This window comes from Poecile atricapillus, chromosome 1 (assembly GCF_030490865.1).
Source record: "Poecile atricapillus isolate bPoeAtr1 chromosome 1, bPoeAtr1.hap1, whole genome shotgun sequence".
Classification (NCBI taxonomy): Eukaryota; Metazoa; Chordata; class Aves; order Passeriformes; family Paridae; genus Poecile; species Poecile atricapillus.
This window is the reverse complement of record NC_081249.1, coordinates 80,673,006-80,687,676: the sequence shown is the minus strand read 5'-3', so window position 1 is coordinate 80,687,676 and position 14,671 is coordinate 80,673,006. Positions and strand designations below refer to the sequence as shown.

At 38.7% G+C, this 14,671-nt stretch overlaps 1 protein-coding gene across 3 annotated transcripts in view; it reads left to right on the top strand.

Moving 5' to 3' along the window:
- Positions 1–13,680, top strand: part of LOC131592054 (putative N-acetylated-alpha-linked acidic dipeptidase) — a 29,893-nt gene extending 16,213 nt beyond the window's left edge. For 2 of the 3 annotated variants that reach the window (XM_058863311.1, XM_058863324.1), the window contains 9 exons: positions 150–232; positions 495–558; positions 1,075–1,142; positions 3,096–3,187; positions 3,970–4,060; positions 4,859–5,123; positions 5,917–5,998; positions 7,302–7,394; positions 8,342–13,680. In XM_058863311.1, the coding sequence (XP_058719294.1) occupies positions 150–232; positions 495–558; positions 1,075–1,142; positions 3,096–3,187; positions 3,970–4,060; positions 4,859–5,123; positions 5,917–5,998; positions 7,302–7,394; positions 8,342–8,531 (1,028 nt within the window). In that variant the 3' untranslated portion in view covers positions 8,532–13,680. Of the gene's footprint in view, positions 1–149; positions 233–494; positions 559–1,074; positions 1,143–3,095; positions 3,188–3,969; positions 4,061–4,858; positions 5,124–5,916; positions 5,999–7,301; positions 7,395–8,341 lie in introns of those variants that run through there. The other variant, XR_009280517.1, reaches the window with a different exon arrangement.
- The last annotated feature ends 991 nt before the right edge of the window (positions 13,681–14,671 follow it).

Genomic DNA, 14,671 nt, shown 5'->3' with positions numbered 1-14,671 from the left:
AGATAAAGTTATTGAAGTCTCTTGTATATCTCTTTCCCCACAGATCATGGCAAAAGATGAGCCCCCAAAAATGCTATGTGTTTTCACATTAGACATGTAATGAGCAGCCTTTATTTTTGTAATACAGTTTTCATGGTCTCTCATTTCAGGATGGCGACCAAGGAGAACAGTGATATTTGCAAGCTGGGATGCAGAGGAATTTGGCTTGTTAGGATCAACAGAGTGGGCTGAGGTAAACCAAGAGTGTTCAAAAAGAAATTTGCATGGTGGCTGCTCTTTGAGAAAACTGCACTAGAAAGAATCACTTCTTCCCTCCCCCACCCTTTTCCTTAAGCATACATTCTCTCTCTCCCTTGAATTTCCTTTTGAACTACCAAGAATCTCTAGCTCCTATCATACCCTTCTCTGAAACAGCTGTTTCTTTTGTGAATGGGAAGATAGTTCTGGGGGAAAAATGTTTATCATCATTTTCTTCCTTTTTTTCTTTCTTGTAGGAAAATGCCAAAGTATTGCAAGCACGGGGAGTGGCTTATATCAATGCAGATTCTTCTATTGAAGGTACATGGATATTACAGAAATCCTGATGATATGATGGGGAGGGATTTTGTGTTGGAGGTTCACGAGACCCTCAATGTGACAATTTTCGTTGCATTAATTCAGAAATTAATATGGGGATAAACTGTGGCTTGGAATCATAAAGTATCCTTCAGGTATTGGTGTTGTTTCAGGGAAAAAGTCCTTTATAGTAGCTACACTCTTTGGGAGGTCATAAGAGAGACCAGAATTGCTGTGCCCTGAGTTCTGTGACAACACTTAAAAGTCAGCTTCTTCTCTTATAATGTGCATAATAATCATGGGGACATAAGAAAAGCTCTTAAGACTTTCTTCAAAAGCTGGGCTCTAATTCATCCTAACCAATGAAATGCACTGAGAAGATCATAGGAAGACTCTTCTCAGCTTGCTCCTTATAAAGAGTATAGCTCCCTAGTCCCTTTCTTATTAATAAATAACAGCATGGAATTTCAGCTGAAGGAACTTCCTTCTTCCAGTATATAGTTTTTCATGTTTTTTCAGGAAACTACACACTGCGAGTGGATTGCACACCACTGATGTATAGTCTGGTTTACAGTCTGACTAAAAAGGTAATATCAATTGAAATTTTTTAGCTGGTATGTTCTTGCTACTTGATGGGGCTCTGTCTGTAAGAATACAGTGTCAGATCTTTCTTTTCTGACCCTTTTTAGGTCAATAGCTAAGGAACTGGAGTTTTTTCCCAGGACAGATAAGGGGATTCCAAATTTACACCATTAAATCATTAACAATTCATGATTAGGGGATTTTTCCACTCTTCCTGTGAAAGCATTCCTTCTAAGAACAAAAGCATAAGAGCATGCTGTGAACCACAGTACAGAAACGTATACCTACCTGGCTGCCCAGATCAACTAGTAGAATGCCCATGGTAGTAGGAGACTCTGACTCCCTTTAGGAAGGGGAAGAAATTAGGGTGGCTACCATATTTTTGTGTGATGTGACAGGTTTGGTCAAGGTGCTCAGCTTCAGTGTAACCTGTTAGTTATTCTTTTTCTCTGACCATGATGCTCTCACTCATTTGTGTAGCACACAAAATTTAGAGGTAGGGACCTTTCTCAGGAAATTGCCACACCATCTCAGATGTAAATTGTTCCTTGCTTTGGGAATGGATCTTGGAGTCTGGCATTTTATTTCTGGAGTTTTTTCTTTTTTTTTTAAACAGTGAACATTTAATGAGTTTTTGTGTATGTTTTAGATACCAATCAAGTGTACATTTGACTACTGTATATATTCTGTGAATTTACTTTTATCTGCCTTTATCTACTTTATGTATTCAGACGTTCAATAATTTATTATCTCTTGGAAGCTGGCATTAGACTGGTGCAAAATTAAAAGAAAAGTAGTAAATAGGAATAATAATTTTCTGGCAATTGAAAGACAGCAAATAAAGTGCAGCTCTTTTGAAAGTAGGTACCCAGATAAGCAGACTTGTGTCCTGAACTCAAGAAGAGTTGATCACCTGCAGTTCCCATGGTAACCTGCTAAGTGAAGGTGTTCAGAACTGTCAGGAAATCAGGTCAGCAGAGTCTCAGTTTGGACACCAAGAGCAATCATTAAAATCTTGACCTAAATACCAGTAAAAATGCTTGTGTAGCCCTTCCTCGAGCTGGGAAGCAAAGACTGAGGAATGCATGTAACCACAGCTTGTTGGTAGCTGATGTCTGAAGAGAATGCTGATGAGGAAGCGTGTCCTGTGTGATCCCATCCATAGTTAATCTGTGGTAAAAAGTCTTCATGCTAATAGTTCTGTTCTGTGGAAAATTTCCTTCATGAACAAAACTCCAAATAAATAAGTTCTAATTTGATTCCCATTGTGGAGTAATTCTTAGGTAGGTGATAGATTAATAACAGAATATATATTAATAATCTTTAATAGATTCAAAATAGTAAAACCTCAGCAGTCCAACAATATAAAGGAAAGATGAAGAAACATCCACTGTGTTTAAACTTCTCAGTTACCTGCAATTAGTCAGTGATAGGAATCAACTTTAAAATAATTGTGATTTGTATACGTCTCTAGCAGCTATGATGATATAAACACCAGGTACTGTGCCCTTCACCCTTCTAAGGTTGCTTCTGCATCCATAAACATATTTTTGTGAACTGAAACAAGGTAGAAATAGTTTTGAATTAAACTAAGACAAAATTGAAATTTTCTGCCAAAGTAAAGCAAAATGTTTTGGTTTTGTGAGGGATTTCTCTTTTGAATATTTATATTAAATGGCTGAAAAATCTCATAAAGAAATATCAGAATTTAAATATTGTCTTGAAATGTTTTTCTTTCCTTATGTTTTCTTCCCTCTAAATTTACCTCTTTTTTAGCAAATAAATTATTCTTCTGGAAAATGCTATGCATTTGAAGTGTTAAAATGGAAATGCAGAAAGGTTGAGGGACTTAAGATGACGTACCTCATTACTCATTACTCGTAGGCTTTGTCTGATGACAGGGTGTTGACTTTCTGCTTGGTAACATTTAAAATTGTATCCTTTGTCTTTTTTTCTAGATACCAAGTCCTGATGAGGGGTTTGAAGGAAAATCTCTTTATGAGAGCTGGTATAAAAAAAATCCATCAAGCGAATATAAGGAGGTTCCCAGGTCAGTGACAAAAGAAAACAAATTACATACCAAATGTTATTATAATTTGTAGAGTATGGGTTTTAAAGAAATACTCATGAAAAACTGAGTCCTGAAGAGAAATGATGTGATTCCCAGCTGGTATAAATTTCAGCAATTGCAGCTCATATGCTATTGTACAGCAGATTTTTGAACCTGCCTTTGAAGATGAACAAGAGGCTTTATTTAATTTATAGAGGTTTAGACAAAGAAGGGTAGTATGCACAAGCCAGAGGCAATTACACAAGATGTTAACTCAACAGCTTTCCTTTGCATTTTTTTCCAGTCTTCTGAAAGGCCTCTCAGTTTGGGTGGCTGGGGAGCATACCAGGCAGGATTTTATAAGATTGTCCTTCAAATTTGCTGGGAGGTTTCTACAGAATCTCAAAAACTGATTTTATCCCATGAGGCCATGCTGGTACTGCTGTGATTTCTGAGTTGAGAACTTTGAGTAGTGGAAGTTCAGCAGGAGGAAGGTCATTGGTTCTTGTCAGTGATAAAAAGACAGTGAGGTACGTTCTCTTGAGAACAGGATATCTCTGACCCTGAGAAGGGTGACTTTTCTCCTCTGAGAATGCAGTTGATGAGGTGCAGGTAGTGCAGGGGTCAGAGGTAGTTCATGGTGTATTGGCAAACGAGAGCACACTGGGAAAAGACTATGTAGTGATTGCTGAATAAATAACTGCCATGGGATACTTGGAAGCAAATTAAAATTATACCTTAAGTATTGTCACTCAAGGCATTTTCGTCTTTCTTGTTTGAAGAATAAATAAACTGGGTTCTGGCAATGACTTCGAAGCATTTTTTCAACGTCTTGGCATTGCTTCAGGCAGAGCGCGTTACAGTAAAAATTGGGTAAGTGTGTATCTTTGTAGTTTGGTCTCCCTTGTAACTGCCTGAATAACATCAACTGTAAAAGAGCCATTTAGACTTCCAGCTTTTTAGGATAGTACAGTTCAGCGTGTCAGTGGTGTCTAATTACTACAACTCTATGTGCTACCTCAACACAAATATGTAATAAATAAGAACGATCAACTTGTTGTCACTTAGACAAAAGGACTTTTGCTCAGGGTAAATGGATGTGCTCAAAATAACCTATGACTGATGAAGGCTTCTGAGTAGCTTATGGTGACTTTTGAATGATTTGTAACACTTTACAAAGCTTTGAATTCAAAATGGTTCATGTTTTATTGAAAATATGGGTTGGGCTCTGGAGCATACTGTGAGAGGAGAGTAACTGAGAAATGTTCAAGGAGCAAACTATTCAATGCAGTCATTTCCTCTGAAAAGGAAGGAATGTCCAAGGACACAAACAAATGATTATTGAATCCAAGCAAGAGAAGAAGTCCAATCTCACCTGGATTTAGCCAACTGAAAGTGATATGTCTGTGCTTAGCTACCTTCTTTGGGCTGTGTACATGGTCAGTGGAGAGGGATTTCTCCAAATGGCCATTCATGTCAGCACAGGTTAATGTCTAAGAGAGACATTACTGACCAGTTCTGCTTTGACTGTCTATTGTGGCTACACACGATTAGTGTGACGTGAACACTGAAACTTTACCATGCCTTGAATCCCACAGCAAAGATTTTCAAAAATCTAGATAGACATAACTGAATAATGGTTTTGTTTTGGCTTGGTTTCCTTTGTTTCAGAACACAGAAAAATACAGCAGTTATCCAGTTTACCACAGTGTCTATGAAACCTATGAAATTGTGGAACAGTTTTATGATCCCACTTTCAAGAATCATCTGACAGTCGCTCAGGTACGGGGAGGGCTGGTGTTTGAATTGGCCAACTCTGTTGTGCTTCCTTTTGACTGTAGAGATTATGCATCAGCTGTGAGCAACTATGCTCACATCATCTATAATTTGTCAAGGAATCACGAAGAGGAGCTGGCAACATACAATGTATCCTTTGGTATGTATAGTCTTTCATCACATTCCTACTCTGTTAATGCTAACAGTGCCTTATACTGAATGTCTTTGTCCCGACCCGTTATTTACCTTGTATGAACAGTAAATAAAACAACAGCAATATCCTCCATTAATTTGAAATGGGAATATTTTATCACTAGCATGCCTGTGTGGGACCTATGCCACTGCCAAATAGAGCTAACACTTAGAGTTGCATGTTCTTTGACCTGTGCATGATTGACCAGTATTGATAGCAATGTATCATTGTCATGTTTCCTTTAAAACAAAAAATCACACTGTTTTGCAGCTTATCGTGTTGGATAATTCTGTGCCTGAGGAACCTTTTTTTAATTAGCAACATTATAGAACATTCAGTTTAGGATTTGGCTGCTAATGGCCAATATCAGGTACATGTGCATGTGTGTACAGTCACACACACTGTCTTTTCAAAACTCTGTGTGGAGGGGCATAACAGTAAAACACAGATTTCTGGGATTTATAAAATCTCAGACATACCTGAACAGTCTGCTTCTGATTCCATGATCCGGTTTTTGATATTTCTGTACATTTTTAAGTAGCAGATACTAAACAACATTCACAATGATACTAATTGCTATTGTTTCTAAGAGAGGTTTTCTCATAGAATTACAAATTATTTAATGTAGGAACATGGAGTTATCTTCTTTTCCTTCAGCAAGACTTTTAACAGTTCATGATTACGGTGGAAGATAAATCTTTAATTGTAAAATTTGATTTGTTTGAATTTGAGTTAAATACTTTCCTCCCACTCCCTCCAGATGCTCTGTTTTCAGCTGTGAAGAATTTTACAGAAGTTGCTGCTAGCTTTCATGAGAGACTACAACAAATAGATATCAATAAGTAAGTTCAACTCTTATTTTCTTCCAGTCAAGTACTCCAGTTAGTCCTCTGAGCTCAAGAGGGCTTACTCTTCACTTACTGACACTTAATGGAAAAAAAGAAATAAATAAGCTGTAGTTGTGGCAAGCTTTTTGATGAGCTTTCAAGAAATTCTATGCACCATCTATGCCAAAAAGCCTAGTTTGCACTTGACTTACTTCTTAATTTATTCTTTGTAGGCCATGCCCAGAATGACAAGCCAAATTTCCTTTTATGTATACATATATGTATGTTCCATTTCTTGGGAAGAATCTAATTTAGCCATATGCTTACCCTTATGGAACACTAACAGAATAAAAGCCATCTTTTTAATGGCAGCAACTCTCAGATAAAGGAGTTAACAGTAATCTCTTATGCAAAAGATGACATTTATGACATATGACATCTATGTGACATTTTCAAAATGGCTTTATTGATGGATGGCCTAAATCTATGCTTTAATTCAACCAGACAGTTTCAGTTTCTGTTTACACCACCATAAACTTGAAAAAATTTCCTTAATGGTAATAGACTTACTCCAGGTTTACTGTGATATAAATTTTAACACTTTGTATTGGTGAATGCCTTTGAAGGTCTACAAGTCACTTTGGATGTAAACCACCAAGCCCACATATATTCTGTGTAACCTTGTCACAGCTCTTTTATTTGTTAAGCATCAATAGTATGTGCAGGGCTATTAAAAGCACACAGACACAGATGGTCTCTGCTCTAGAGAATTTAAAATCTACCATCAGAAAAACACAATTCTCGGATGGCTCAAAAGAGGATTTTAACATCCTGGGGTTCCTTTTTCTGATATGTTGTGATTTTACATACTTCAATAATATTGCATTTGTTTTTAATTTGTGGCTGGCTGAGTTTCTGGAAAAGAGGGTCCTTAGAAAACTGTTGTACAAAAAAAGAGAATGGTCTGCCTAAGCATCCCCATGAAAAGGAAATAAAGGAATAAAAGGAGAGAAAAATACCTGAATCCCTGTCTTTTGACACTATCACTTGGCCTTTAAAAATAGCTTTAAGCTTTAAAAATAGCTTTTTTTTTTTTTCCTGTTATGAATCAGTCTCTGTCACAGCACAGATCAGCATAATTCTATTATGCAGGTTAGCTGACATGTGCTGTCTTTTGTGGGCTACACTTGAAGTTCAACATCATAGATACGCTGTTCTTCTTAAATCCAGATATGTATGCTTGGATTGGATAGGAGTATGGCAGATGCACTGCAGGTAACATATTCAACATATTCCCTTTTTGTTTTTGTGTTTTTAGCCTGCTTACTGTCCGGTCACTAAATGATCAGCTCATGTTTCTAGAAAGGGCTTTCATCGACCCTCTTGGATTACCTGGCAGGCCATTCTATAGGTGAGAAAGGATTATTTTTCACTTTACTCTTGAAGTGTGCTATGAAAATTCCTTTAAGATTTAAAAGTCTCTAAATGGAGTCATAATGATTTTATTTAACACAGCAAAAGTACATGAGAGAGGAGGAATAACACTGAAAAAGGGAAAGGACATTGGGGAAAACCACAGCGTGATGCATTATATAGAATGAGGAACATTCTTGTTGGAAGCCTATTCAGAAAATTTCTCTTGGTTTGATTTGGCTTCTAAACTGATGTAAAAGTTTAGCCCTGGAGTAATTTTAAATAATTTTAATTGTAGGAACTTCAGGGAGTTGTGAAGCACCTAACAGTTGATCAATTTTAAGAACGCAGCCATGCTAGCAAGCGTAGTGTGGAGGGAAGTACTGAAACAGCAGGGAAGGAATTCAGTGGTCCTCCCATCCAGCTCAAGAAGTAAATCTTCTTTAAGAGGCAGTGAATTAAGTCTAGTTTTTGATGCCTCTACCAGTCTGCATAATTCAGAATAGCAGTCTCTCCACTATAAACTAACTGAAGAAGGAGAAATCTAGATCTGCAATCCTTGTACCTCTCATAGCACATGGTTAAAATCTGTTAAGAGTCACTTGTTAAAAGTCTTTTCTATGTCAAAGCTTACCTGTATCTGTTGGAGACTGTGTATATCTGTGAGAAAAAAAAGCTGTCTTTTTAAAAATCTTTTCATTTCATCTAAGTTGAGAGAAAGGAAAATACTTTAGTTGACTTTATCTCAAGTATCTATAAAGCTGTGGAATTCATATGGCGTATGTTATTCTCTTGCTTCATAGACTTAAGCTACTATTGTTGCAATAATTTATTTATTTACATGTTCAGTGTCAAGTATTTACAGCTGACTTATAAAACATAAAATAGTATGTTTCATTTTCCTAATGCATAATATTGTTATTTTTTCTCTTGACTTCCCTGCAGACATGTTATCTTTGCTCCAAGCAGCCACAACAAGTATGCAGGAGAATCCTTCCCAGGAATCTACGATGCCATGTTTGATATTGAAAGCAAAGCTGATCAACATGAAGCCTGGGAAGAAGTGAAGAGGCAGATTTCCATTGCAGCCTTCACTGTGCAGGCAGCAGCAGAAACACTGAAAGAAGTAGCATAAATATGAACAATATAGGCATCAATGAAGACTAAATGTGACAGTTTACAGAAGCCTTAAAAATGGAGCACTTGAAAACACTAGGAGGATTATGACAAAGAACACAAATTAAAAAAATCTTGGTCTTTGCAAATAATATACCCAAGTGGAATGCATTAATAATGTTAACAAGGTAATGTACTCCATTTTCAGAGCTCAGGATTTAGATATCTTCTGAATTGAGACTGATAATATTTCAGGTTTTCTCTCAGCTTTGTATTTTAAGAATTTCTAACCACTGGATTTACTTCCAGAGATTTGAATTTTTCTAGCTTGATTATTATAGTGATCTCCACAGTTCTTCAGGAAAACAGAATTAATTTCATGTTTCTGTCAGTTACTAATTTGGTTGTTATCTTTTCGTTATTTACCCTGGGTATGCATGATTATACCTCAAGACAGGCCTCTCAGCCCTCCTTTTCCACAAAGATTGAGAAAGATATGGAGATGGGAAAACTGTCTCATACCATATGCAGGATGGATAATAATCGTAACAAGTTTGGGGCAGCTGGCCCAGAATACTCATCCATGACATTCTTTTCCTCACATGTTGAACCTTGCAGCTGATTGCAGATAAATTTAAGCAAGAAGCTTTTAGTCACTGGAATAAAAACAAGGCAATACATCTTGTCAGACATATAGTCATCTCACAAAATGTCATTCAAGATGAAGACCCCATTGTTATTCTTTTAACCAAAATCTACCCTTGCTATGCCTTGTCCCTCTGGAGGTGTTTTAAATATGAAGACAGAAGCAAAGAAAATTCATCATGTCCTAAGTTGAAAAGGATACCAAATTATTACCATTTTCATAAAGTCTGTATATCTGATTATCATGTGCTGCTTGCTCTTATGATGGACCATAACAGTCTTGGGACAACCAAGATCAGACAGAGAAGACTCAGAAAATCAGATTCCTTCATCTGAAATTTTGCCACTGGACTATTACTAACCTCTAGTTCAGCTAGTATTTTGTGTGATTTGATGTACCATGTTAGCTGAGGCCTTTACTATGTCTTAAACTACTGTCCTGTGATCTGATGGTTTTCAGTACCACGGAATATTATTTTCTTTAGTATGAGGCTTCATTTAATCATAAATATTTCTGCACTTCACATTAAAGTGTTTTAGACAAGTTACTATAATTAAATCATTATTTTGCTTAACTGTTGGTCTTTCTGCTAAAATAATCTAGTTTGCCAGATAATGGGAAATGCTCTTATACCCATAGCTATTGCCCAGTTACTTTCACTTTTTTAATGAAACTGATTGGAGTAAAACGATGAAGATGTCTTCCCCCAAATCCAGTGCTGATGGGAGACATTGCTGACTCTGTTTTGTCACTGCTGGCTGCTCTACTACTCCACTTTTACCAGTGGAGAATTCATGAAATCATAATCCACCTCTGAAAAAAATTAGCCAGCTTAGTTTAGTTACCTTACCCTAGATGATTTGTTATGCAGCAATCAGGACAATGATAAGTCAAATCCACCATGCAGAGGGGAGTAGCAATAAACAGCTCCTGTTAACCAGGTGGATGCAATAACAATGTTTTTCTTTTGCTGAGGAGGATGAATTGAAGTGTCCAACTCCAAAACTGTGGAGATCTTTTCCTATGTGACCTATATGCTGCTTCAGCAACTTTTTCTTTCAGTCCAGAAGACATAATTTTTTAATCTCTGGCCTAAGCATAGCATTGTTTCATTTAAATTTTTTTGGAAATAGTTGGCAGATAATATACAATGTCCTGGCCCAGGACCACACAAAATACAGAAGTAGTTACACTCTTAGACTACAGAAACATCCATTTAAAAAAAAAATCTGTTGCCTGTTCCCTAACCACTGCAGGGAAGAGGATACAGGAACAGAAATTTTCTCTCTCCTGTTGACTACAAGCTGGGGACATTGGCTTGTGTGAACCTCATGAAGTTCAATGGGTGCTGCACCTGGGACAGGGAAATTCCAAGCACAAATCCAGGCTGGGCAGAGAATGGATCGAGACTAGCCCTAAGGAGAAAGATTTGGAGGTGTTTGTGGATGGGGGAAGCTCATCGTGACCTGGCAAAGTGCACTTGTGGTCCAGAAAGCCAGCTGCTTCCTGGGCTTCACCAGGACAGGTGTGGCCGTCAGGCTGAGGGAGGGGATTCAGTCCCTCTGGTCTGCTCTTGTGAGAGCCCATCTACTGTGCTGTGTCCAGCTCTGGGGCCCCAATATAAGAAAGGCCTGTTGTAAGGAAACTAGAGAAGAACCATTAAATCACAGGCCTGGAGCACTTTTGCTGTGAAGACAGGCTGAGAGAGCTGGAGCTGTTCAGCCTGGAGAAGAGAAGACTATGGAGACCTCAGAGCACCTTCCAATACCTAAAGAGCCTAAAGAAGGCTGGAGTGGGACTTTTTATAAGGATGTGTGCAATAGGACAGGGAGGAACGGCCTTAAGGTGAAGTGCACAGTCCCTGTGTTCAGTGCACAGTCCTTTAGTCTCTCAGCCTCACTGGTTACATTCCTCTTGTGGAAAAAGGGGTCAAAGTTTGCAAGCTGCACTTGTCAGCTGCCACCAATATAAACTTTTATTTGGAATCTGATAATGGTCTCCTGAAGCTCAAGATAAGAAAGACTCCGACTCAAAGAATCAACATCTACTAGTGTTTTAGTCTGATTGAAAGACTGAAGAGGCCGTGAGAGAGTTCAAGGGACTGTACAACTGGCAGAGTCAGAAGGAAACTACTGATTTGAAATTGTGGTTGAACATTACCCTGTTGCCATTTTTCCTGCCAGAGCTGTCTTTCCCACAGATCAGGGTCCCTTAATCTCTCAAACCACAGGTTCAACCTTTAGTCAGACAGTAGGTCAAGCAGCACAACAGCGGTGTATCTTTCTTGCTGCAGATATTAAGCTTTAGGGCCCAGTTACTGAGCAACTACAACCTACACTTTACAAGCCCTGGCATTCATTCTGTGTTTCACGTAGCATTACTGCCTTTACTAATTGGCTGAATAGCAGAATGACGCATTCAACACACAAATGCTTGCTAGTTTTGCGTTTGGCATGTGTATCCTTGCCAGTTTTTGAGCTTTTTAGTTTACCAGGCAGTTATGTGTTTTAAATGGGTGGAGTATATGTAGCTACCTGCAAGGGTTCCTAGCTTCAGCTGAACCTCACTCTTGTATTCACTGTCAGAATGAGGAATTCTCACTACTCCTGAACTCAGCATGAGGCATATGCAGTAACTAATAATTTTCATGATAATTCTAAAAGTGATACTAATTCAAAGAAGTACTGTGTGTTCAGGAGTTAATGGTGTGGACCCTTTTTCTCACCTGTGCTAAGAAAAGGAGTCCTTTTACCCTGTAATATTTCCACAGTTTGTTTTGCATGATTTCTCTGACTACTTTGGGTTGGTCTTATCTCCTTTTAGCCTTGAATCTTTGATTAAGCGGGTGTTTTCAAAATTGAGTAAAATACTCAGTTATTATCAGAAGTGCGCTTGTAGAGGTATCTCACACTGGTAATACCTTAGTTCTAGCTGGAAAAGCCCCATGTAAAATAACAGGTTGGCTGGTGGATGTGGCCTTGATATTGCCAGGAAAGGACTCAAAGGAAGATGAGTCTTTTGGGCTACTGATCATCTCAAGAGCTCTGAGGTCTCTCCTTGGGTATGAAATGAGATGATCAGTAACAGCTGAGGGTAAGATGAAGTCTGGATTGGAGCAGCTTCTTCCACCTTCTCACATATGTGACTTTGCATTCCTGACATGCTTTATTTTGGATCTCAAATGTCAGGATAATTTTTCTTTGACTCCAGTTATTCTGAGGAGCATTTGTAAGACTTTATACTACACCTTTGGCTTTATGATTGAGTAATGTGTGTGTGTATAAGTATGCATGCAACCAAACCTCATCTTGCTTCTGTTCCACCTGGGTGAATGGTAGATACTCAGCCTTCATATGCTGATTTTCTTCCAAGGAGTTTGTCAGTCAGACAACTCAGGGATACTCCCACAACCAGTCAGCAAGCAAATAGAGAATGTTTGTATGTAAAACAGATATGATCCCAGGGGGACAACAAAAATTCTTGTGTAGTAATGTCAATCTTTTCACTGGCCTCCACAGCACACCAGGCTGATTCATAGAATACAATACAGCAACTTGGGTTGGATGAGTCCTCCAAATACCATCTAGTCCTCTCCCCCTCCGCAGTGAGCAGGAATGTCTTCAACTGGACCAGGTGGCTCAGACACCTGTCCAACATGACTATGAATGTTTTCAGGGATGGGGAATCCACCACCTCCCTTGGAAACTTGTGCTAGTAGTGACTCACCACACTCACTGTAAAAAAATTCTTCTTTATATCTAGTCTGAATCTACTCTCTTTTAGTTTGAAACTGTGACTTGACCTATTGCTACAGGCCCTACTAAAAAGTCTGTCCCCATCTAAAATGGGTTTGTGTGGTAACGTTTTCATAGTGAGGGGCTACAGTGGTGGCTTCTATGATGATCCCTGGAACCTCCCCCTGTATCTGGCAGAGATAATGCAAACCAGCTCTGAGATGGCTGCTAGGCAAGGCTGAGCCCATCAGTGGTAGAGGTACCTCTGGGATAACAGAATTTAGAAGGGAAAGAAAGTTACTGTGCAGAAGCAATTAGAGCCAGACTAGAGAGGAGTGAAAAATGTGTGAGAGGAGCAGCCCTGCAGACCCCAAGGATAGTGCAGGAGGGGAAGGAGATACTCCAAGTGTCAGAGCAGAGATTCTTCTGGAGCCCATGGTGCAGGTCATGGTGAGCATCCTGGCTGCACAGAGCAGTGTTCAGAAGTCTCACCTGACCTGTAGCTGTTGCCCCAGACCAGGACACAAATTTTGCCCTGTACAGATTTGCTCTGTCTAAAGGTTTAGGACCCTCTGAGCTCTTTAGGAGCTCCCAAATGGTACTGGCTATTTTTCTGTCAGAAAATGAACATTCTCAGTACAGAATAATTCAAGTGCCTAAAGTTAGGTGCTTATCACACTTTTGATACCCTAGGATGTTTGGCCTGATCCCAGGATGGCCCCTGTGTTGCATATGTCAACCCTGTGGCACAAAGGACTTGGGAGTAAAGAAGATTAAGCTGAAAAAAATGGTTGTCGTTCTAATTGGGAACGGCGGAAAGAACGACACGGACTCTCAAGGGAGTCAGAACAGGAGAGAATCTCTAGTTTATTGTTACAGTCATGTTATATAGACTAGTTCGTGAAGAGTACAGAAAGGAAACTCTTATTGGTTAGTAAAATACTACATTACCATCATTGGTCAGTGGGGTTTACCACCCCCTGACCTTCTCCTGTAAGGAAAACACGGAAATCAGAAAACAGCACCTGCAGGCTGTTTTGTGTCTTTGAGGATTGTTTTGAATCCTCCCATGAATTTCCCAGGCTAGCTTCTCAGGCAGGGCTGGCAGGCCATGGGCCTACAGCCTGCTCCAAAGCTAGCATCCATAAATGGTTGCAATGAAGATGTCTTAATTTTTCTCACTATCCAAGTCTATTTTAATTTGTAATAAATTACTTTTCCCTGAGTGGAATCTATTTTGCTAATGATGGTAATCAGCAAGCAATACACTTGTGTTCATTTCAACCCATGAGCTTTTTCATCTTATTTCTTGCCCCAGTCTTGTTGAGGAGGGCCTGTGGTTAAAGGTGAATTTACACTGTACGTTATACTTGCATTTAATTGTAACATAATAAACCCCACATAACCCATGCCATGTAAGAACATATCATAACTAATAACTAATGGTAATAGGACTTTAAGTGGTAGAAGCCATTTGGCTGCTGCTTCTTGTTCAACCTCAGCATTGTTAATGCCCTTGTCACTTTAAAAAGACGTTCACGTAGAAATAAATGCATTTCATACAGTCTCACTGTTGCTATTCTTACCTTATTCCTCCACTGATGTTATTATCATGTGAGGTCTAATTTTGATAGTAATCTCCAAAAGCCCCTGTCACTTTACTGTCTATTATGTGCCAGTCCTACACCTGTGGTGCTATATAAATGCTAATAATACATCAATATGCTCATTCTTTATGAGTTCTGTAGGTGGAATTCCATCTGGTTTGTATATGTCAAT